At 45.3% G+C, this 25,177-nt stretch overlaps 1 protein-coding gene across 3 annotated transcripts in view; it reads right to left on the bottom strand.

Annotated features, from left to right (window-relative positions):
• palld (palladin, cytoskeletal associated protein) overlaps window positions 1-25,177 on the bottom strand; it is a 570,384-nt gene that overhangs the window by 181,168 nt on the left and 364,039 nt on the right. For all 3 annotated transcript variants that reach the window (XM_087974116.1, XM_087974108.1, XM_087974125.1), the window contains one exon: window positions 21,277-21,583. In XM_087974116.1, the coding sequence (XP_087830242.1) occupies window positions 21,277-21,583 (307 nt within the window). The remainder of the gene's footprint in view (window positions 1-21,276; window positions 21,584-25,177) is intronic.

Raw genomic sequence — 25,177 nt, forward strand, 5'->3', positions numbered from 1 at the left:
CTTGGACTGCGGGAGGAAACCGGAGCACCCAGAAGAAACCCATGCAGAGAATAATGCAGGTTCCACACAGTTGCCTGAGGCTGGAATCAAATCCGGGTTCCTGGTGCTGTGAGGCTGCAGTGCTAACCACTGAGCCATTGTGCCTCGTGTACGTGAGTCCTTGGTTCTTACAGCCGATCTGTAAGTGGGACAAAATGGCACTCCTTCAGCCATGGCTTCAGAGAGAAACAGATTTGGGGGATCTGCAAACAAGCCTGCCAACACGCTTCACCCATTTCTCATTCGGCTGTGTGGAGAGTCATCACTTTAGCAAAATGTGGGAGGCAGATTTTCTTTCGGTGTGAGTGCCTTTCTTTATAAGACCATCAGAAATAGGGGCAGGAGTAGGTCATTTTGTCCATCAAGGAACGACATCTTCTCATTAAGACGTCCTGCTGATTCCCCTCGATTCCAAACCGGAGTATGGCCTCAAGGCCACGGCAATGAATACTGAAGGTAGTACCAAACCTCTCTAAGCACCAGCTGGTAGTGGCTGTCACTACAATACGTGTAAGAGTTACTCTTTAATCTGCTTCGATCATCCTCTCAGGCCGTGTACATGGGCAGGAGCTAGCTCACCGGTATTAAGTTAGAAAGAAAGAAATAGGAACAGGAGTAGGCCGCTCGACCCCTCAAGCCTGCTCCGTCTTTCGATAGGATCATGGCTGCTCTGGCATCCCTCAATCCTCACCTCCACAGTCCTGCCTTCTCCCCAGCAACCTTGATTCCCCATCCGATCGGGAATCTATCTCGGCTATGTTTGTAGACACCAACGCACATGCACCGGGTGCCATTTTGAATTGGACCTGCACGCACTTAGATGTGGTGGGGGTGGGGGTGTTGGTGGAGGCGCGGACACACACACACGCAGTTGGAGTTGGGGGAGAGATTGGGATCAAGGTGGGGAGGGGTGGAGAGATGGGAATGGGAGCGTTGGAGGGGGCAGATTGAGAGTGGGGAGGGAAGGGGGCGTTTATATAGCAATTTTAACGAGAAAGGAAATGACCCAGAGTGCTTCCCTGGAATGCTATCAATCTAATTTTGACACTAAATCACATAAAGAGAAGGTAAGGAGAGGTGATTGGTTAAAAGGTTAGGTTTTGAGTGCAGGAAAGGCGGACAGAGTTTAAGCTATTTTCAGGAGGGCATTCTAATAAGTCGGCGCCAGCAGCTGAAAGCAGGAACTCCAGTGGTGGCCGGATGAAATCCACTCAAGAATCCACTCAAGGCCTCAACTTGCAGAGTGCGGAGATTCCAGATGGTTATCAGCCCCTGGATCGAATCAAACCGAGCTAAAATTTACACAAAGGATGGTTGGATGCAACATTTACAGCGATTAGCTGCAAAGTTCACCTCGGGAAGCAAAGCACATGAATTTAGCCTGCTTTTGGTGACTAAGTGTTTGTTTATACAGCGGACTTGGAGAGTCTGCATGACTCACCATGTGTCTGCAGCCATCACTGGGAACAGTAAGGAACTAAGGTTTAGGTAAACTGCTTTTCACAGAAGCCAGCAACTAACCACAGCTCTCTCTGTCCTGCTCTGACATCTGGCACACATACTGTCATTTCCTGGGACCTCTTACTAGGAAATATATCTGTACAGCTTCAAGAGGGGTAGAGCTTCTACTGTGCTGTGGCTTCAGTCTCAAAGCTTTGGCCTGGTCATTGTTGAGAGGAGATATTGTTGATGACAGGGGGTAATTGTTTATTGTGGAGAGGGGATATTGTTTGTTATTGTGAGGGGGTAATTGTTTATTGTTGAGAGGGGGATATTGTTTATTGTTGAGAGGAGATATTGTTTGTTGAGAGGGGGTTATTGTTTATTGTTGAGAGGAGATATTGTTTGTTGAGGGGGGATATTGTTTATTGTTGAGAGGGGGATATTGTTTATTGTGGAGGGGGGAATTGTTTATTGTGGAGAGGGGTAATTGTTTGTGGTTGAGAAGGGGTAATTGTTTGTGGTTGAGAGGGGTAATTGTTTGTTGTTGTGAGGGGGTAATTGTTTGTGGTTGTGAGGGGGTAATTGTTTGTTGTTGAGAGGGGGTAATTGTTTGTGGTTGAGAGGGGGTAATTGTTTGTGGTTGAGAGGGGGTAATTGTTGTTGAGAGGGGGTAATTGTTTGTTGTTGTGAGGGGGTAATTGTTTGTTGTTGTGAGGGGGTAATTGTTTGTTGTTGTGAGGGGGTAATTGTTTGTTGTTGAGAGGGGGTAATTGTTGTTGAGAGGGGTAATTGTTTGTGGTTGTGAGGGGGTAATTGTTTGTGGTTGTGAGGGGGTAATTGTTTGTTGTTGAGAGGGGGTAATTGTTTGTGGTTGAGAGGGGGTAATTGTTTGTTGTTGTGAGGGGGTAATTGTTTGTTGTTGAGAGGGGGTAATTGTTTGTTGTTGTGAGGGGGTAATTGTTTGTGGTTGTGAGGGGGTAATTGTTTGTTGTTGAGAGGGGGTAATTGTTTGTGGTTGAGAGGGGGTAATTGTTTGTTGTTGTGAGGGGGTAATTGTTTGTTGTTGAGAGGGGGTAATTGTTTGTTGTTGAGAGGGGGTAATTGTTTGTGGTTGTGAGGGGGTAATTGTTTGTTGTTGAGAGGGGGTAATTGTTTGTGGTTGAGAGGGGGTAATTGTTGTTGAGAGGGGGTAATTGTTTGTTGTTGTGAGGGGGAAATTGTTTGTGGTTGAGAAGGGGTAATTGTTTGTGGTTGAGAGGGGGTAATTGTATGTGGTTGAGAAGGGGTAATTGTTTGTGGTTGAGAGGGGGTAATTGTTTGTGGTTGTGAGGGGGTAATTGTATGTGGTTGAGAAGGGGTAATTGTTTGTGGTTGAGAGGGGGTAATTGTTTGTTGTTGAGAGGGGGAAATTGTTTGTTGTTGTGAGGGGGTAATTGTATGTGGTTGAGAAGGGGTAATTGTTTGTGGTTGAGAGGGGGTAATTGTTTGTGGTTGTGAGGGGGTAATTGTATGTGGTTGAGAAGGGGTAATTGTTTGTGGTTGAGAGGGGGTAATTGTTTGTGGTTGTGAGGGGGTAATTGTATGTGGTTGAGAAGGGGTAATTGTTTGTGGTTGAGAGGGGGTAATTGTTTGTTGTTGAGAGGGGGAAATTGTTTGTTGTTGTGAGGGGGTAATTGTTTGTTGTTGAGAGGGGGAAATTGTTTGTGGTTGTGAGGGGGTAATTGTATGTGGTTGAGAAGGGGTAATTGTTTGTGGTTGAGAGGGGGTAATTGTTTGTGGTTGTGAGGGGGTAATTGTATGTGGTTGAGAAGGGGTAATTGTTTGTGGTTGAGAGGGGGTAATTGTTTGTTGTTGAGAGGGGGAAATTGTTTGTTGTTGTGAGGGGGTAATTGTTTGTTGTTGAGAGGGGTAATTGTTTGTGGTTGAGAGGGGGTAATTGTTTGTTGTTGAGAGGGGGAAATTGTTTGTTGTTGTGAGGGGGTAATTGTTTGTGGTTGTGAGGGGGTAATTGTTTGTTGTTGAGAGGGGTAATTGTTTGTGGTTGAGAGGGGGTAATTGTTTGTTGTTGAGAGGGGGAAATTGTTTGTTGTTGAGAGGGGTTAATTGTTTGTGGTTGTGAGGGGGTAATTGTTTGTGGTTGTGAGGGGGTAATTATTTGTTGTTGAGAAGGGGTTATTGTTTGTGGTTGTGAGGGGGTAATTGTTTGTGGTTGAGGGGTAATTGTTTGTGGTTGTGAGGGGGTAATTGTTTGTGGTTGAGGGGTAATTGTTTGTGGTTGTGAGGGGGTAATTGTGGTTGTGAGGGGGCAATTGTTTGTTGTTGAGAGGGGGAACTTGTTGACAGGGGGAATTGTTTATTGTTGTGAGGGGGTAATTGTTTATTGTTGAGAGGGGGTAATTGTTTATTGGTGAGAGGGGGATATTGTTTATTGTTGAGAGGGGGTAATGGTTTATTGTGGAGAGGGGGAATTGTTTATTGTGGAGAGGGGTAATTGTTGTTGAGAGGGGGTAATTGTTTGTCGTTGAGAGGGGGTAATTGTTTATTGTGGAGAGGGGGTAATTGTTTGTGGTTGTGAGGGGGCAATTGTTTGTTGTTGAGAGCGGGTAATTGTTTGTTGTTGAGAGGGGGAATTGTTTGTTGTTGAGAGGGGGAATTGTTTGTTGTTGAGAGGGGGTAATTGTTTGTTGTTGAGGGGGGTAATTGTTTGTTGTTGAGAGGGGGTAATTGTTTGTTGTTGAGAGGGGGAATTGTTTGTTGTTGAGAGGGGGAATTGTTTGTTGTTGAGGGGGGTAATTGTTTGTTGTTGAGGGGGGTAATTGTTTGTTGTTGAGGGGGGTAATTGTTTGTTGTTGAGAGGGGGAATTGTTTGTTGTTGAGAGGGGGAATTGTTTGTTGTTGAGAGGGGGAATTGTTTGTTGTTGAGAGGGGGAATTGTTTGTGGTTGTGAGGGGGGAATTGTTTGTTGTTGAGAGGGGGTAATTGTTTGTTGTTGAGAGGGGGAATTGTTTGTTGTTGAGAGGGGGAATTGTTTGTTGTTGAGAGGGGTAATTGTTTGTGGTTGTGAGGGGGGAATTGTTTGTTGTTGAGAGGGGGTAATTGTTTATTGTTGTGAGGGGGATATTGTTTGTTGGTGAGAGGGGTAATTGTTTGTTGTTGAGAGGGGGTAATTGTTTGTTGTTGAGAGGGGGAATTGTTTGTTGTTGGGGGGGTAATTGTTTGTTGTTGAGGGGGGTAATTGTTTGTTGTTGAGGGGGTAATTGTTTGTTGTTGAGAGGGGGTAATTGTTTGTTGTTGAGAGGGGGAATTGTTTGTTGTTGAGAGGGGGAATTGTTTGTGGTTGTGAGGGGGAATTGTTTGTGGTTGTGAGGGGGGAATTGTTTGTTGTTGAGAGGGGGTAATTGTTTATTGTTGTGAGGGGGATATTGTTTGTTGGTGAGAGGGGTAATTGTTTGTTGTTGAGAGGGGGTAATTGTTTGTTGTTGAGAGGGGGAATTGTTTGTTGTTGAGAGGGGGAATTGTTTGTGGTTGTGAGGGGGGAATTGTTTGTTGTTGAGAGGGGGAATTGTTTGTTGTTGAGAGGGGTAATTGTTTGTTGTTGAGAGGGGGAATTGTTTGTTGTTGAGAGGGGTAACTGTTTGTTATTGAGAGGGGGAATTGTTTGTTGTTGAGAGGGGTAATTGTTTGTTGTTGAGAGGGGGAATTGTTTGTTGTTGAGAGGGGGTAATTGTTTGTTGTTGAGGGGGGTAATTGTTTGTTGTTGAGAGGGGGTAATTGTTTGTTGTTGTGAGGGGGTAATTGTTTGTTGTTGAGAGGGGGTAATTGTTTGTTGTTGTGAGGGGGGAATTGTTTGTGGTTGTGAGGGGGAAATTGTTTGTTGTTGAGAGGGGGAATTGTTTGTTGTTGAGAGGGGGTAATTGTTTGTTGTTGAGAGGGGGAATTGTTTGTTGTTGAGAGGGGGAATTGTTTGTGGTTGTGAGGGGGGAATTGTTTGTTGTTGAGAGGGGGTAATTGTTTGTTGTTGAGGGGGGTAATTGTTTGTTGTTGAGAGGGGGAATTGTTTGTGGTTGTGAGGGGGTAATTGTTTGTTGTCGAGAGGGGGAATTGTTTGTGGTTGTGAGGGGGTAATTGTTTGTGGTTGTGAGGGGGTAATTGTTTGTTGTTGAGAGGGGGAATTGTTTGTTGTTGAGGGGGGTAATTGTTTGTTGTTGAGAGGGGGAATTGTTTGTGGTTGCGAGGGGGTAATTGTTTGTGGTTGTGAGGGGGTAATTGTTTGTTGTTGAGAGGGGGAATTGTTTGTTGTTGAGAGGGGGAATTGTTTGTGGTTGAGAGGGGGAATTGTTTGTGGTTGAGAGGGGTAATTGTTTGTTGTTGAGGGGGGTAATTGTTTGTTGTTGAGGGGGGTAATTGTTAGTTGTTGAGGGGGTAATTGTTTGTTGTTGAGAGGGGGTAATTGTTTGTTGTTGAGAGGGGGAATTGTTTGTGGTTGAGAGGGGTAATTGTTTGTTGTTGAGGGGGGTAATTGTTTGTTGTTGAGAGGGGGTAATTGTTTGTGGTTGAGGGGGGAATTGTTTGTGGTTGTGAGAGGGGTAATTGTTTGTTGTTGAGGGGGGTAATTGTTTGTTGTTGAGGGGGGTAATTGTTTGTTGTTGAGGGGGGAATTGTTTGTGGTTGAGAGGGGTAATTGTTTGTTGTTGAGGGGGTAATTGTTTGTTGTTGAGGGGGGTAATTGTTTGTTGTTGAGGGGGGAATTGTTTGTGGTTGTGAGGGGGTAATTTTTTGTTGTTGAGAGGGGGAATTGTTTGTGGTTGTGAGGGGTAATTGTTTGTTGTTGAGGGGGGTAATTTTTTGTTGTTGAGAGGGGGAATTGTTTGTTGTTGAGAGGGGGAATTGTTTGTTGTTGAGGGGGGTAATTGTTTGTTGTTGAGAGGGGGAATTGTTTGTGGTTGAGAGGGGTAATTGTTTGTTGTTGAGGGGGGTAATTGTTTGTTGTTGAGGGGGGAATTGTTTGTGGTTGTGAGGGGGTAATTTTTTGTTGTTGAGAGGGGGAATTGTTTGTGGTTGTGAGGGGGCAATTGTTTGTTGTTGAGAGGGGGAATTGTTTGTTGTTGAGAGGGGGAATTGTTTGTGGTTGAGAGGGGGTAATTGTTTGTTGTTGAGGGGGGTAATTGTTTGTTGTTGAGAGGGGGAATTGTTTGTTGTTGAGAGGGGGATATTGTTTGTTGTTGAGAGGGGGTAATTGTTTGTTGTTGAGGGGGGTAATTGTTTGTTGTTGAGAGGGGGTAATTGTTGTTGAGAGGGGGAATTGTTTGTTGTTGAGAGGGGGAATTGTTTGTGGTTGTGAGGGGGCAATTGTTTGTTGTTGTGAGGGGGTAATTGTTTGTTGTTGTGAGGGGGCAATTGTTTGTTGTTGAGAGGGGGAATTGTTTGTTGTTGAGAGGGGGTAATTGTTTGTTGTTGAGAGGGGGAATTGTTTGTTGTTGAGAGGGGGTAATTGTTTGTTGTTGAGAGGGGTAATTGATTGTTGTTGAGAGGGGGAATTGTTTGTTGTTGAGAGGGGTAATTGTTTGTTGTTGAGAGGGGTAATTGTTTGTTGTTGAGAGGGGGAATTGTTTGTTGTTGAGAGGGGTAATTGTTTGTTGTTGAGGGGGTAATTGTTTGTTGTTGAGAGGGGTAATTGTTTGTTGTTGAGAGGGGGTAATTGTTTGTTGTTGAGGGGGTAATTGTTTGTTGTTGAGAGGGGGTAATTGTTTATTGTTGAGGGGGTAATTGTTTGTTGTTGTGAGGGGGAATTGTTTGTTGTTGAGAGGGGGAATTGTTTGTTGTTGAGAGGGGGTAATTGTTTGTTGTTGAGGGGGGGAATTGTTTGTTGTTGAGAGGGGGTAATTGTTTGTTGTTGAGAGGGGTAATTGTTTGTTGTTGAGAGGGGTAATTGTTTGTTGTTGAGGGGGGGAATTGTTTGTTGTTGAGAGGGGTAATTATTTGTTGTTGAGAGGGGGTAATTGTTTGTTGTTGAGGGGGGTAATTGTTTGTTGTTGAGAGGGGTAATTGTTTGTTGTTGAGGGGGGGAATTGTTTGTTGTTGAGAGGGGTAATTATTTGTGGTTGAGAGGGGGTAATTGTTTGTTGTTGAGAGGGGGTAATTGTTTATTGTTGAGGGGGTAATTGTTTGTTGTTGTGAGGGGGAATTGTTTGTTGTTGAGAGGGGGAATTGTTTGTTGTTGAGAGGGGGTAATTGTTTGTTGTTGAGGGGGGGAATTGTTTGTTGTTGAGAGGGGGTAATTGTTTGTTGTTGAGAGGGGTAATTGTTTGTTGTTGAGAGGGGGAATTGTTTGTTGTTGAGAGGGGGAATTGTTTATTGGTGAGAGGGGGATATTGTTTGTTGTTGAGAGGGGGAATTGTTTGTGGTTATGAGGGGGTAATTTTTTGTTTTTGAGAGGGGGTAATTGTTTGTTGTTGAGGGGGAGAAATTATACCTTTCGCAATTAGAAAGAGAACCTGAAGAACATTTTGCAAATCCCTGGGAAGTACAAAAGCAGCTTGCTATCAATTAATAACTGCGGAAGTTTATGTCAAGGTCCCACTGGCAGTGAATAAGACCAAGGTCCAGTTGATCTGGATTATTGACACTGTTTGTTGAAGGTGGGACTTTGACCAGGAAGCTAGAAGAAGGGAGCTCCACTGTGTAAGGCACAAGTGGATCATTGTTACCGGCTTCAAAGAAATGACAGGTGGGGCCACGTGTTAATGTTTCCTTCAAAAGATGGTACAATGCAGTGCTCCCGGTGTGATCCAGACTCATACAAAATCCTGTGAAGATTGCCAGCACTTCCAGGTTACATTCGAAGGACAATGTTCCATAAGCATGGCCCTTGTGTATCCTCATTTCTGGGCTCTTATGTATCCCTCGGATTTTAGTCACTAAGTGTTTCAGGCCCAAGTCCTTCCCTAAGCCCCATCCAGCCAGCACTCCTCTTTGAAGGCATTCCTGAACAGCTAACCCTTTATGGATGAACATTTGGTCACCCATCTTAATATCTCCACACTTGGCTCAGTGTCAATGCTCTGGTGAAGTGCCTTGAAATGTTTTACTATAATCTAGATGCAAGTTTGTCTTTTAAAAAAAGAATATCATGTATAGAATGTAGCGTCCCTGTGGAAATTGTGTTCTTGAACCACTCCATGTGGTTCAGGAACACCCACAATGCTCTTACAGAGGGAATTCCAGGACTTTGACTCACAACACCAAAACTAATAGTCAGTCCAATTTATTGTGGCAGAGGTGAATACAAAAGAATGGAGGATCTGCTTCAGTTATACACTAATGAGGCTCTATTTGAGGTAGTTTGGACGGTGGCAGTCTCCTGATTTAAGAAAGGGTGTAAATGTGCTGGAAACAGTTCAGAGAAGATTTATTGGATTACTACTTGGAACGGGCAGTTTGACATGAGGTAAGATAGGACAGACTAAGATTGTAACTGCTGGTGTTTACAAGAGTAACAGGCAATAGGATTGAATCACAAAAGGCCCTGAGTGGTCCTCACAGCAAGAAAGGGACATTTGGACAACCTGGAACCAGGGGTTACTTGGTAAAAGTCAGAACTTGCCAATATCAGAGAGAGTTGAGGAAAATCCTTTTCTGACAGAGAACTGTGCGTCTTTAGAACTCTTGTCCTCAAAACACAGTAGAAACAAAGTCCTTCTACCTTTCTAAGGCAGAGGTAGATAGATTTTTAAAAAATCATTAAAGGCACGGTGTCTCGGACAGCATTTATTGCCCGTTCCTAGTTGCCCTTGAGAAGGTGGTAGTGAGTTGCTTTCTTGAAGTCCACCTGCTGTGGGTTGACGCACAAAGGCCTTGGGGAGGGAATTCCAGGATTTTGAGCCAGTGACACTGAAGGAACAACGATATATTTCCAAGTCAGGATGGTGAGTGGCTTGGAGGGACCCCTGCAGGTGATGGTGTTCTAATGTATGTGCTGCCCTTCTAGATGGAAGGTGCTCTCTTAAGGAGCCTTGGTGAATTTCTGCAGCGCATCTTGTAGATAGTACACACTGCTGCTACTGAGTGTCGGTGGTGGAGGGAGCAGTTGTTGATAAACAAGAGGGTGAGAGATTATTGAGGGTGGTCAGGAATGTGGAATTATTAGACCAACCAAGGCAGGCTCAAGGAGCTGAGTGTCCTTCCTCTGTTCTGAATTCTTGCCTTTGTATATAAGGGCATTGATTTCTACTGCTACAGAAAATGTGCAGTTGGTGAAAGAACCTTTGCATTCTCAGAATCTAAAATCCCTCAATCCCACTGCACCGTACCCTATGTGAAAGGGGATGATGGGAACAGTATCTGTTGTGACACATCAGGGTTCACTAACCTTGGGCTGGATGGAGACACCCATTGCCAATGGAAAGCTCATCCTGCCCATGTCATAGCAAAGTGTTCACACCCAGCACCAATAGGAAGCACATTCTGCCCATGTCACAGCAAGGTGTTCACACCCAGCGCCAATGGGATTCTCATCCTGTCCATGTCATAGGGGAGAAAGTGAGGTCTGCAGATGCTGGAGATCAGAACTGGAAATGTGTTGCTGGAAAAGCGCAGCAGGTCAGGCAGCATCCAGGGAACAGGAGAATCGACATTTCGGGCATAAGCCCATTCCTGAAGAAGGGCTTATGCCCGAAACATCGATTCTCCTGTTCCCTGGATGCTGCCTGACCTGCTGCGCTTTTCCAGCAACACATTTCCAGCTCTGTCCATGTCATAGCAAGATGTTCACACCCAGCGCCAATGGAAAGCTCATCCTGCCCATGTCATAGCAAGGTGCTCACACCCAGCGCCAATGGGAAGCTGATGTTGTGACCTACACTTCTCACTGACTGCATTCTGTGCATTCAGGCCGTCTGCTTTTTGAGTCATATAATTCTGTCTGTGAAGCCAGCCACACTGAATCCTGCTCGAGACCTCTGAAGCAATATTTTAGAATTAGATGAGATTCCCTACAGTGTGGAAACAGGACCTTTGGCCCAACAAGTCCACACCGACCCTCTGCAGAGAAACCCACCCAGGCCCATTCCCCCTAACTAATACACCTAACGCTAAGGGCAATTTAGCATGACCAATTCACCTAACCTGCACATCTTTGGACTGTAAGAGGAAACTGGAGCAAGGAAACCGGAGGAAACCCACGCAGATACAGGGAGAATGTGCAAACTCCACACAGACGACAGACTGTGTGGAGTTTGCACGTTCTCCCCGTGTCTGCGTGGGTTTCCTCCGGGTGCTCCGGTTTCCTCCCACAGTCCAAAGATGTGCAGGTCAGGTGAATTGGCCATGCTAAATTGCCCGTGGTGTTAGGTAAGGGGTAAATGTAGGGGTATGGGTGGGTTGCGCTTCGGCGGGTCGGTGTGGACTTGTTGGGCCGAAGGGCCTGTTTCCACACTGTAATGTAATCAGACAGTCACCCGAGGCTGGAATCGCACCCGGGTCCCTGGTGCTGTGAGGTAGCAGTGCTAACCACTGAACCACCGTGCCGCCCTAACAGTATCCCACCCAAACCTGTTCCCCTACCCCATTACTCTACATTTCCCCGACTAATGCACCTAACTTACACATCCCTGAGAAGAAACCCACGCAGACGTGGGGAGAATGTGCAAACTCCATACAGAGAGTAGCCCGAGGCTGGAATTGAACCCGGGTCCCTGGCGCTGTGAGGCAGCAGTGCTAACCACTGTGCCACCTTGCCGCCCCTACCTTCTGCCTTTAGTTTTTATTTCTCAGCCTTCACTTCGAAGGAGCTTTCTCAAAACAAATTGTCACTCTACAACATGTCACCCAATCCACACCAATCTGCAGTTATATTGCTGTGCAGACAGATCATGACTTTACCAAGTAACAATGAGACTGCAGCCTGTAGGTTAACATCTCCTTTCATTCCTGGGTCATTAAGTATATTCAAGGCTGAGATGGACAGATTTTTAATCAGGAAAGGAATCGAAGATTATGAGGAAAAGGCAGGAAAGTGGAGTTGCGTACTATCAGATCTGCCATGACCTCATTAAATGATGGAATAAACTCATTGTGCTGAATGGCCTATTTCCTGCTCCTACATCTTATGGTATTCAGCAAACTCCGGAATTGCATCCCTAAACCTCTTATCTTGCTCTCATTTTTAAATTTGCTTCTTTTGATCACCTGTCCTAATATCACTTTATTTGGATCAGTGTGAAATTTTGATTGTTTACCTCCCCAGCAGCATGACCAATGTAAAAGGCGCTATATCAATGCAAGTTCTCGCAATACAAGTGTGTGTGTGTTTGACTGGCCTTCACAGAAATACTATCAACTACACTGACACAGCTCAAGTGTTTGGAAAGGTCAGTATAAACTTCATTTGGAGAGCCAGGCAGGAAATATAGAGGGGTTTGACAGGTTCTGCACAGAGTGAATCAGAAACCACAGACTGTCCGCACTAAGCTGGCTATCAATGCCAAAAGTGCTGAGTACTCAGATATTTGCACACAGGCAAATAACTGAGTTTTGAGATGTTTGAATAATGAGCCCAGTTTTAAGCTGCTTACATTGGGAACACAGTTTTAAAGGTACTGTGTCATGGAGTCATAGAGTTGGACAGGACGGGAACAAACCCTTTGGTCCAACTCGTCCATACTGACTAGATATCCTTAACTAATCTAATCCCTTTTGGCCCATATCCCTCTAAACCCTTTCTATTCATATACCCATCCAGATGTCTTTTAAATGTTGTAATTGTACCAGCCTCCACCTGGCAGCTCATTCCATATACATACCACTCTGCATGAAAACATTGCCCCTTAGGTTCCTTTTATATCTTTCCCCTCTCACCCTAAATCTATGCCCTATAGTTCTGGACTCCCCCACCCCAGAGAAAGGACCTTGTCTGCTTACCCTATCCATGACCCTCATGATTTTATAAACCCCTATAAGGTCACCCTTCAACCTCTGACACTCTAGGGAAAACAGCCCCAGCCTATTTAGCCTCTCTCTATCACTCAAACACTCCAACCCTGGCAACCTCTTTGTAAATCTTGTCTGAAACTTTCAAATTTCACAACATCTTTTCTGTAGCAGGGAGACCAGAATTGAATGCAGTTTTCCAAAAGTGGCCCAACTAATGTCCTGTACAGTCGCAACATTCCATCCCAACTCCTACACTCAATAAAAGCAAGTGTTCCAAACGCCTTCTTCACTATCCCGTCTATTTGCGACTCTGCACCGCTAGGTCTCTTTTTAGCTGACCCAGTTTTAGGCAGGGTGACCAATAACTGCAGGAGAAAATTTATGGACACTTTGGCATGGCAGCCAAACAAACAGAATGCGAGGGCTGGTATGTGAGCAGCTGCCCATTGGTTTGTGGGACTTTGGGAGCTCTGGGGCCCAGAATCCTGCTCCGACTTCTTATCTTTCTGAGTTTCTGAGAACACAGGTGCGTACTACATAAGTACAGATATCAACCATTAGAAAAGACATGACAATTGACATCCCAAAACCAAACAACTCAGCACATAGGACAACTATCTCTAACATAAGGTGGTCCTGTAAAATCCTGGAAAGTTGCTCACCCTGCTCAAGGGACTTGCACGTGGCTCTAGTTTGAAGCAAATTGTACGTGGGCCAGTTTGAGGACAGTTGTACAGGGCACCATTTGTCTTTATACTGCAGCTGGAGTTTGTTTTGTAAGTTTGGAAATGGATCCTTTGGTCTGGGTGTGCTAATCCTCTCACATCTATGAGTACACCATAAATCACATAACACCAGGTTATAGTCCAACAGGTTTAATTGGAAGCACACTAGCTTTCGGAGCAACGCTCCTTCATCAGGTGATAGTGGAGGGCTCGATCGTAACACAGAATTTATAGCAAAAATTTGCAGTTTGACGTAACTGAAATTATACATTGAAAAATTGTATAGACAATCAATTTTTCAATGTATAATTTCAGATACATCACACTGCAAACTTTTGCTGTAAATTCTGTGTTACGATCGAGCCCTCCACTATCACCTGATGAAGGAGTGTCGCTCCGAAAGCTAGTGTGCTTCCAATTAAACCTGTTGGACTATAACCTGGTGTTGTGTGATTTTTAACTTTGTACACCCCAGTCCAACACCGGCATCTCCAAATCATGACCATCAATCAAAGTTAAGTCTTGCATTTAGTGTCTCTCGATGGCTAACGTCTATTTGTGAAGTATTTCAAATCCAGAATCCTGTCCAACTGGCTTGTCTTTCTTTGAGGTTATTGCTGTAGAGGAACGGGCTAGGAGGTTCTGGAGGGACTGAAGGGGCTTGAGAAAGAAGATGCACAGCACTTCAAAATCCTAAAGGCCCTGATCACCAGGGAAACATCAAGCACATTAAGGTAAACACTCAGATCCATAACTGAAAATATTGTTTTATGTGATGCCATTATTTACAGGAGAAATTGATTGTAATGCAAGCAAGGAGGTAGGCTTGTCAGTAGAGTCATAGAGTCATAGAGATATACAGCATGGAAACAGACCCTTCGGTCCAACTGTCCATGCCGACCAGGTATCCCAACCCAATCTAATCCCACCTGCCAGCACCCCGGCCCCTATCCCTCCAACCTCTTCCTGTTCATTTACATCTCCAGGTGCCTCTTAAATGTTGCAATTGTACCAGCCTCCACCACTTCCTCTGGCAGCTCATTCCATACACGTACCACCTTCTGCATGAAAAAGTTGCCCCTTAGGTCTCTTTTATATCTTCCCTCTCTCAACCTAAACCTATGCCCTCTAGTTCTAGATTCCCCCACCTCAGGGAAAAGACCTTGTCTGTTTACCCTATCCATGTCCCTCATGATTTTATAAACCTCTATTAAGGTCACTCCGCAACCTCCGATGCTCCAGAGAAAACAGCCTATTCAACCTCTCGCTATAGCTCAAATCCTCCAACCCTGGCAACATCCTTATAAATCTTTTCTGAGCCCTTTCAAGTTTCATAACATCCTTCTGATAGGAAGGGGACCAATAATTACACGCAATATTCCAAAAATGGCCTAACTTCCTGCAACATGACCTCCCAACTCATGTACTCAATACTCTGACCAATCTAGTACTTGGATAAACTGGAGAAACTAAGAGAGATCATCTTCTCTTGACATTCAGTTGTGTTAGAATCAAGAATATACGGTATAGGAGGCCATTCAACCCATTGGGTGTGTACGAGCTCCGGAAACAGCTGCCCAGCCAGTCCCACTCTCCAGCCCTAACTCTGTAGCCCTTCATCACTTTCAAACAAATAATGGTGGAGAGTCCAAAACTAGAGGACATTGTTTGAAGGTGAGAGGCAAAAGATTTAAAAGGGGCAACGTTTTCACACAGAGAGTGGTGCGTGTATGGACTGAGCTGCCAGAGGAAGTGGTGGAGGCAGGTATGATTATAACGTTTAAAGGGCATCTGGATGGGTATATGAATAGGAAGGGGGATATGGGCCAGGTGCTGGCAAATGGGACTAGATTAATCTAAGATATCAGGTTGGCATGGACGAGTTGGATCAAAGGTCTGTTTCCACACTGTATGTCCCCATCAATCTTTTTTGAAACCTCCTATGGAATCTTCCTCCACCACTCTCCCAGGCAGTGCATTCCAAATCCTAACAACTTTCAGAGTGAATAAGTTACTCCTCATCACCTTCCAAGCTCTCTTGCTGAACATCTTGAAATTGTGACTCCTCGTTACTGACATACCCACTAGTGGATATAGAATATCCTTCTTTATCCTGTCAAAATTGTTCATAATTTTCAGCACCTCAGTAGGGTCATCTCTTAATCTTCTCTCCTACAAGGAGAATGAGACCCATTTCTTACATCCTTCCCTGTATCTAAAATCTCTCATCCTTGGTATCATTCCAGTAAATCTCCTTTGCACTGTCTACAGGGCTTTAGAACATAGAGCATAGCTGAAAATGTGTTGCTGGAAAAGCGCAGCAGGTCAGGCAGCATCCAGGGAACAGGAGAATCGACGTTTCGGGCATAAGCCCTTCTTCAGGAATTCTCCAGCATCTGCAGTCCTCACTTTCTCCTCCAACATAGAGCATAGAATGATACAGCGCAGAACAGGCCCTTCAGCCCTCAATGTTGCGCCGACCTGTGAACTATTCTCAGCTCGTCTCCCTACACTATCCCATCATTATCCATGTGCTTATCCAAGGATTGTTTAAATCTCCCTAATGAGGCTGAGATGACTACATTAGCAGGTAGGGCAATCCATAAAGAACCTGCCTCTGACATCTGTCTTAAGTCTATTACCCCTCAATTTGTAGTTATGCCCCCTCATACAAGCTGACGTCATCAGCCTAGGAAAAAGACTTTCACTGTCTACCCTATCTAATCCTCTGATTATCTTGTATGTCTCTATCAAATTCCCTCTTAGCCTTCTTCTTGCCAATGAGAACATGTTCAAGTCCCTCAGCCTTTCCTCATAAGACCTTCCCTCCAGATCAGGCAACATCCTGGTAAATCTCCTCTGCACCTTTTCCAATGCTTCCACATCCTTCCCGAAATATGGGGACCAGAACTGTACACAATATTCCAAATATATTCTGATCAATGATTTCTCGAGGTATAGCATCACTCCCTTTTAGTTTTATTTTCTATTTATAAACATATGAGCCTTCTTAACAGGCCCAGTCAACAACGGCCACACGCTGTGAAAGATTTAATAAAAATGATGGCGAGAAGAGAAGATTTGATAAAAGTATCATGCGAGTTTAGATAGTTTAAAAGTGAAGACGTAGTTTCTGCTGACTGAAGGACCACAGGGGACAAAAGCATCAGAGAGGGCATGAGCAAAAAACAAGTTTTAATGCAACAACTAATTAGGATTTGGAATGCATGGCCCATTAACATATTTTAATCTGTATCATTATGTTATTCAATCAGAGACATGGTTTTCCTTTGTTAAAGACCTGACAAGCCATTGCTTGCAATGGCAGAGGTGGGTACGAGTCTATACATCTACACACAATCCCTAATGGCACCTTCCCCCTCCGACTCCCAACTCCCCGCCCTACAGCGCCTCCCCTCCTCTGCGTTCCCATCCCAATGACCCCAATTGTGGCTAAAGTGCATAACATACTGGGCAATGGTGCTAAAACAAGACCTGATATAAACAATAGGGTTTATCTCAGCTGGGCGAAAGGATTAAATACAGATGGTTTATTCTGGTTGGGTTACAAAACAAGGCCAGGGCCCTGAGGCCCAAGGCTTTGAGGGAAACGCAGTGACATGGCAAACTACAAAATGGAGTTGTCCACAAACTGGTTGTCACATGCATGACATTCTAAAAAATTGACAAAAGTGTATGGCATTAACTTTACTCTGATAGCTGTAAAGAGATTCCGAGATGGCCACAGGTTTTGAAAGGTGCAGTAGTTCCTATTGCACATTGCTGAACTCCTGTTCTGAACAAAAGTTGGATTGGACTCAAAATGTTCACTCTCCTTCTCTCTCCAGAAATGCTGCAAGACCTCCCGGGTTTCTCTATTTATTGGTGTGCTTTATTTATTTCAGTTTTGCACCATCCTCAGTGGTTTGGGCTGAGTATTGAAGCCTTATCTGTCATTTGTGACTCTGACTTACACACATGTTTAAACAGCTCTTGAGCATCCGGCCCTGCCAGAATTAAACACCATATCTGATAAACATCAGTCAGCTGGCCGATTTCTATTTACACTGTATTCAAGAGATACGCAAGAAGGGAAGATATTGGATGCTGGATTTTCAGCACCTTAATGGGCGGCACGGTAGCACAGTGGTTAGCACTGCTGTTTCATAGCGCCAGAGACCCGGGTTCAATTCCCGCCTCAGGCGACTCTCTGTGTGGAGTTTGCACATTCTCCCCGTGTCTGCGTGGGTTTCCTCCGGGTGCTCCAGTTTCCTCTCACAATCCAAAAATGTGCAGGGGTTAGGTGAATTGGCCAAGCTAAATTGCCCGTAGTGTTAGGAAAAGGGGTAAATGTAGGAGAATGGGTCTGGGTGGGTTACGCTTCGGCGGGTCGGTGTGGACTTGTTGGGCCGAAGGGCCTGTTTCCACACTGTAAGTAATCTAATCTAAAGTCTCCGGGAAGGATTTCCAGACTGTTCAAGTATTGAGGCATTTTTACTGTCCTTAGGATTTGAACAGAAATATTCACAATCAGGATTCATTCCTGATAAAGGGCTTTTGCCTGAATGTCGCTTTTCCTGCTCCTCGGATGCTGCTGACCTGCTCTGCTTTTCCAGCACCACACTCTTGACTCTAATCTCCAGCAACTGCAGTACTCACTTTCGCCCAGACACTGAACTGGACTAGCCATGTATGCAATATGTGGCTACAACAGCAGTTCAGAGGCTGGGAATGCTGTCTCCCCTAACAATGTCCCACATCTACACGACATAGTCAGGAGTGTGATGGAGTACTCCCCACTTACCCAGATGGGGACAGCTCCAACAACACTCAAGAAGCTTGACACCATCCAGGACAAAGCAGCTCACTTGATTGGCACCAGATCCACAAGCGTCCACTCCCTCCACTGTCGATGCTCAGTAGTAGCAGTGTGCACTCTCTACAAGCTGCACTGCCGAAATTCATCAAAATTCTTTAGACAGCACCTTCCAGACCCGTGACCACTTCCATCTAAAAGGACGAGGGCAACAGACACAGCATTTCCCCTCCAGGCCACTCACACCTTGATTTGGAAATATATCACTGATCCTTCAGTGTTGTTAGGTCAAAATCCCGGAACTTCTTCCTGTATCAAATAGTCCAGAGCAGGTCAAGTAGGCAATTCATCATCACTTTCTCAAGGTCATCTAGGCCTGCAAAACCCCACATCCCCTGAATTTTAAATTAGATTAGATTAGATTAGATTACTTAAAGTGTGGAAACAGGCCCTTCGGCCCAACAAGTCCACACCAACCCACTGAAGCGCAACCCACCCAGACTCATTCCCCTACATTTACCCCTGCCCCTAACACTACGGGAAATTTCGCATGGCCAATTCACCTAACCTGCACATGTTTGGACTGTGGGAGGAAACCGGAGCACCCGGAGGAAACCCATGCAGACACGGGGAGAATGTGCAAACTCCACACAGTCAGTCGCCTGAGGCAGGAATTGAACCCGGGTCTTTGGCACTGTGAGGCAGCAGTACTAACCACCTTTAAAATTATTTGTTTTAAATGGGCTAAACATCCTTTGAAGTAGAGGAAACATTAAGTGTTTGTATGCTACGACAGGTGTCCAGTATACTGTATCTCTGTGGGAGGGGAATGTACAGAGACATATACAGTGACTGGTGCAGGAACACACACAGACTTGCACGCACCCACACAGACGGTCACATTTAAGCGTGAGCACACATGCACACCCATCCTCACATATGAATTCAGTCACTCAATGCAGCTTTCTGCTATCCTGCCAAATGAACATACCAATCACTTCAGTTTGAACAAATGCCTTCCACCGCAACTATTTTAGAGCGGGGGAGTGGCTCAAGTTGTTAGCTGAACACGCAGGTAATTCATGTAGAACAATTAATGAACTAGATCATGTTGATGGGACAGGATTAATAAAATGATTGAAATGCTACGCTAATTAACTTGGCTTTATCGGTGTTGAGCTGAACAAACCCTTCAGCCCTTTCCTGGTGGCATGTGCAAACATCCTACATGTTGAAACAAAATGACAGCCCAAATGTACACCATAGAACAAGACATTGTCCTATAAGTCAACAGTCTGCTACAGCCAGACACCAATGGGATGACCTACAGTAAATCTGACAGACCAAAGAAGCCTAAAGGAACCATCTCTGGTGTTTCAAGTTAATCTTAACCTCGATTTAGTCACTTAATCTTACACATTAATGGTGTAACTTATTTAATGAACTCTTTGCCATCATCTCATTGGGCCTAATTGTCTACCTGTTCCCAGTGGAGGGATAGCCACTGCTGTATTGACCTGGTATGATTGCAGAAAGGTGGGAATACTTTGGCAAGATGACCCAATGTTCTTATTCCCAAATCTTCTCCCAGTCCAGCCTCAAGACTGAAGATTGCAAGCATAGAATCAACAGCTCAGCTGACCCATCTGCTCCAGGTCAGAGTTTAACCTGTGCTCAAGTCCCATCTCCTCCCATTGGCATCATCTGCTATCTCTCTCTCTCTCTCTCTCTCACACACACATCTACTTCCCTCTTAAAGGCACCTAGATTTGTTATTAGTCTCAATTGATGTTCATGCTACCGCATTCCACATTCTCATCACTCTCTGGGCATAGAAGTTTCTGCAGAATTCCCTCTTGGATTTACTCGTCATTATTTTGTATTCATGGCCTCATCTTTTGATCTGTCCAACAAATGGAAACAAATTCTTGATCTATGCACAGCTCCACCTTCAACACTATAAAACCCAACCAAACTAATCTCCAAACTCCAAGTCCCAGGTCTCTACTCTGCCCTCTGCCACTGGATCATTGATTTCCTGACCCACAGACTGCAAGCAGTGAGGACAGGCAACAACACCATCCCTCCCAAAACCCTCAATGCAGGGCACTCCCCCACAAGGCTGTGTACTCAGCCCCTTACTGTCCTCCCTGTACACTCATGACTGTGTGGCCAACTTTCGTCCTAACTCCATCTACAGGTTAATTGAAGACACCACTGTTGGAGGCTGGATCTCAAACAACGACGAGACAGAATACAGGGAAGAGATGGAGTGCTTGGTGGTGTAGTGTAAAGGTAACAATCTCTCCCTCAAAGACAGCAAAACTGAAGAGCTTCTTATTGACTTCAGGAAGCAGAGTGGAGGCCACGCCACTGTCTGTATCAATAGTGCTGAGGTGGCGATGGTTGACCGTGTCAAGTTCCTGGGGGTAATGGTCACCAACAATCTGTCCTGGTCCACCCACGTTGACAAAGGCTCTTCAGATGCTGCCAAGAAAACACAATAATGCCTCTACTTCCTCAGGAGGCTAAGGAAATTCAGAATGTCCACAATGACTCTTACTAGATGCACCACACAAGGCAGTCTGTCCGGATGCATCTCGGCTTGGTATGGCAACTGCTCTGCCCAGGACTGTTAGAAACTACAGAGAGTAGTGGACACAGCCCAGACCATCACGCAAACCAACCTTCCATCAACTGACTCCAACTCTCTTTCTCATGCCTTGGGAAGGTAGCCAACTTCATCAATAAACCCTCCCACACTGGTTATAATCTCTTCCAACCTCTTCTGCCAGGCAGAAGATACAGAAGCTTAAACACATGTCCCAAAACATTCAAGATCAGCTTCTTCCCCGCTGTTATTAGATTGCTGAATAGCTCTCTCGAATGTTAAACTTAATGTTGATCTCGCCCTTTGTGCACCTTCTCTGCAGCTATAACATTGTATTCCTTGCTCTGTTCTATTACCCTCATGCGCTCTGTGTGGAATGATCCATCTGTACTACAAGCAAAACAAAACTTTTCACTGTACCTAAGTACGTGACAATAATAAATCAAATCAAATCAGAAAGTGTTCAGAAGAGAAGGATGAGAACGTGCTAAATTATAAACTGGCCATAAAACCCTTGTAAGTATCTGAAAGTCTTTTGCAATTCAACATATGGATATCAGTCTGTCAAACCTGTGTTGTGCTCCGTGCTCCAAATGTGCTTTTACATTAAAACATGACTGAAGCAAACTTTTCCCCTGATAGCGCCGAACCGAAGACCCTCTGTTGAAAACTAAGGAGGGCTGAGATGAGATTGAGTAATCTGCTGTACTTACAGCCTGGGTTTGGCAGCTACAGGCGGTGGTTCCTTTGCCGGGGATGGCGGTGCGGCTGCAGGTTGTGGGCATTGCCTTTGGCTTGGTCCATTGATCTCTTGGCTCGCAGAACTACCATTGGGTAACTTCTCGGCAGGACTGAGCTGCAGTTCGAAGGCGGCTAAATTGGGCTTGGTCTCAAGGCGCTTCACCTGGACTGGGTCAACAGTCCTCTTAGGAGGCAATTCCAATGAACTGATTTCATTCTGAGGCAGTGGCATAAGATTATCCACTAAACCATTCCCATTATTTGGAACACCTTCATCTCCTGCAGAGAAAGAGAGAGAGTTGGACTTACAGTAGTTCAGTAAATCAACGTGCTCTTTGCTCAGTGTTTGTACTGATGGACTAGCAACCCAGAGTTCACAGGTTCAAAACAGAAAAGACTGCAGATGCTGGAAACCCGAGATAAAAGCATAGACTAGGAGACTGGAAGGACTGCAGATACTGGATTTCAGAGTCAATGGATGTGAGGCTGGAAAAGCACGGCAGGTCAGACAGCATCTGAGGAGCAGGAGAGTCAACGTTTCGGCCCGACTTTCCTGCTCCTCGGATGCTCTGACCTGCCGTACTCTTCCAGCCTCACACCCATTGGCTATAAAAGCACAGACTGCTGGAAACATTCAGCAGGTCAGGCAGCATCTGTCAGAACAGAAACAGAGTTGAAACTTCTCATGTTAGCAACCTCTCCTCGGGAGTTCAAAACAAAAAGCAAAATTGCTGGCGAAACTCAGGCAGCACCTTCAGTCCTGATGAAGAGGCAACGAACCTGAAACGTTAACTCTGACCTCTCTCTCTCCGCAGATGCTGCCCAAGTTTCTCCAGGAATTTCTGCTTTTGTTTCTGATCTCCACAGTTCTTTGTTTCCAATCAAGAGTTCGAATCCTGGCCAATGCAAGTTGTAGAAGTTGTGAAGTTGAATTGATTGGGTGGAATTTCACGCTAGCTTTCTGTGGAGATGGTGGAGGTGGCAGGAACAGCTGAGAGGGTGCCAGGTGAGGACGCTATAACCCTCGGCCCTGAGTAATGCGGGGAGGAGAGATGTGTAGGGACCTACCCACTCTGACACCATAATGGGCTCTCAACTGTAGTCGAGACTGTGGTGCTGGAAAAGCACAGCAGGTCAGGCAGCATCTGAAGAGCCTTTGTCAGGAAGTGGGGGTGGGGCCCCAAGGGAGCGGAGAGATAAATAGGAGAGGGGTGGAGCTAGGGGGAAGATAGCTGGAAATGCAATCAGTCGATGAAGGTGGGTGTGGGTGAAATTGATAGGTCAGGGCAGAGGGTGGAGTGGATAGATGTGAAGGAAGACGGACAGGTAGGACAATTCAAGAGGGCAGTGCCGAGTTGGAGGGTTGGATCTGGGATATGGTGAAACTGTTCCCATTTTGTGGAAGGACCCAGAAGCAGAAGAACACACAGATTTAAAGAGATTGCCAAAGGAAGCAAAGGTGACATGAGGTAAAATGTTTATACGTTGGAAATCTGTGGTTAATGTTGACAAGCGCACTGCCTGAGAACGTGGGATGAGGGAGGACAGCTCCAATCACGGCTTTGGACAGGAATCAGATAATTATCTGAAGAAAAAGGATTGACGGGAATGTGGGGAGAAGGAGGGGAGAGTGGGATTATTGGAGTTTCTCTTGTCAAGAGCTAACGTAGATGTGGCAGCCTGAAGTGTGGATTCCAGTTACAGGCCTCCCTAGAAACCGAAGGGTACCAAGCTCCTGTTTGTTATGCCATTCTCTAACTGTCCTGGAGGAGGTGCTGGTGATCAACCTTCTCAAACCACTCATAGTGTCGGAAAACTCGGAGTGTTGTCAGAAAGGAAATTCCATGATTTTTGAGAGAAGGTGCTAGCATAGTGACATTGTCACTCAAACATTAATCCGGAAGCCCAGGTAACTTTCCTGCGAAGTGGGTTCGAATCCCATCTGGGCAGCTATGTGAGGTCTGAATTCAATTCGTAAAATTTGGAATTCAAATTGTCACGATGTTGTAAAATCACATTTGTTAACCAATGTCTTTTGGAAGAGCCCAGCAAGCCACACTCAGTTCAAGGGCAATGAAAGATGGGCAACAAATTCTGCCCATGCTAGAGACATCCCACGAATGAATTCAAAAAAGAAATTTTGATCCAGCGACAGTGAAGGAACGGCGATATATTTCTAAGTCAGGACGGCAAGTGGAGGGGAACTTGCATGGGGTGGTGTTCCTGTGTATCTGCATCCCCTGCCCTTTGAGGTGGTCAGTGGTCACAGATTTGTGAAGTTCAGGTATAGGACCTTCCGCGAGGTGTTGCGATGCATGGTACACACACAGCCAGGGTGTGTTAGTGACAGAGGGGTGAAGGTATTTGATCAAGTGGGCTGCTTTGTGTGTTCACCTGACAGCAGTAACGTCACCTGCTGCTCCAGAGCAGCCAGACACAGACCATATTCCATTGTCATAAGGACACCTGGATTCCCACACAGGCATGTTGCATGGGCCACGTGCCAGCAGAAATATTTCAGTTTACCATCACAGGTGTTCACTGCTCCTGCAGACAAACCTCCTCTTTCTGTATATTCTGTCAGTGATTTCCCATTGAAATGGGGGGGGGCATTAGGCCTAAGGGAAATACTTTCCAGTACCAATTACTCCTCCTCACGGATACTAAAAAGAATGTAGTTTCTACCTGAGTGATAGTTCAAAGAGTTTTATTTGGCATCTCACAATGTAACTCGAAAATTCTTCTGTATTTCTACCCCGCTGTCCCGTACAGTAAGAGAAAGTTCCAGCAACACTAGATCGCTTGAACAGTTATCTGCCTTAGTTTGTATATGATGTGGAGATGTTGGAGTTGGACTGGGGTAGACAAGCTCAAAAATCAAACAACATCAGGTTATAATCCAACGGGTTTATTTGAAATTGCTCAGCTGCTTCCTCAGGCCTGTTTTTACATTAGAATCCCTGCAGTTTGGAAACAGGCCCTTTGGCCCAAGAGGTCCACACCAACCCTCCGAAGAGCCACCAGACCCATTCCCCCTACCTTATATTTACCCCTGACTAACACACCTAACCTACGCATCCCTGAACACTATGGGCAATTTACCGTGGCCAGGTCACCTAACCTGCACATCTTTGGACTGTGGGAGGAAACTGGAGCACCTGGAGGAAACCCACGCAGACACGGGGAGAATGTGAATTGACCCCGGATCCCTAACGCTGTGAGGCAGTGATGCTAAATACTGAGGCACCATGCTGCACTCATTTATAAGCAAAAAGTTAAAAACTTTAAAACTAGCCTTATCCTTGTTGATTCCTTTAATCAGTTAGGAGGTAGATGGTTGATTAAAATGCAAAATCCAGATTCCTTTCAAGACTTTGCCCCTAGATAATTGAAGGTTGTATCAACGTACAAGGGGACATATCTCCAGTTTGACAACGCACTTTAGGTTTGAGGTCCCACTTTGAATCTGTCTGGGTTTTAAGTTGAGGTCTGGGTTTTTTTTTTGACAGACACAGTATCAGACAAAGAGAGGCTGAGGAATTGGTCACGTGAACACCCCCACCCCCCACCCCCACTCCTAACCAATCCTGTTCTCCACTATGAATGAGACCTCGTCTGATCTGTACCTTAACCCTGTTTACCCAGCCTGGGTTCCACATCACACAGTGGACAAATCTCTCGGTCACAGTTGGGAAATCTACAACTGATTCCCAAACTCAACAGCTTTTGTTCTCGAGGGGTGGTGGGACAGAATTCCAGATTTCCACAACACAGGACAGTGAGTCTATCGCTTCACTTGACTGAGAGTCAGGTTTACGGCTAAATTGCATATGCCCGTTCCTCAGTTAGAGGGTGCCTTTGGAAGCAGGCTTT

Source organism: Chiloscyllium plagiosum, unplaced genomic scaffold (assembly GCF_037043375.1).
Source record: "Chiloscyllium plagiosum isolate Xiang-an unplaced genomic scaffold, Cpla_swu_hap1 HiC_scaffold_2, whole genome shotgun sequence".
Classification (NCBI taxonomy): domain Eukaryota; kingdom Metazoa; phylum Chordata; class Chondrichthyes; order Orectolobiformes; family Hemiscylliidae; genus Chiloscyllium; species Chiloscyllium plagiosum.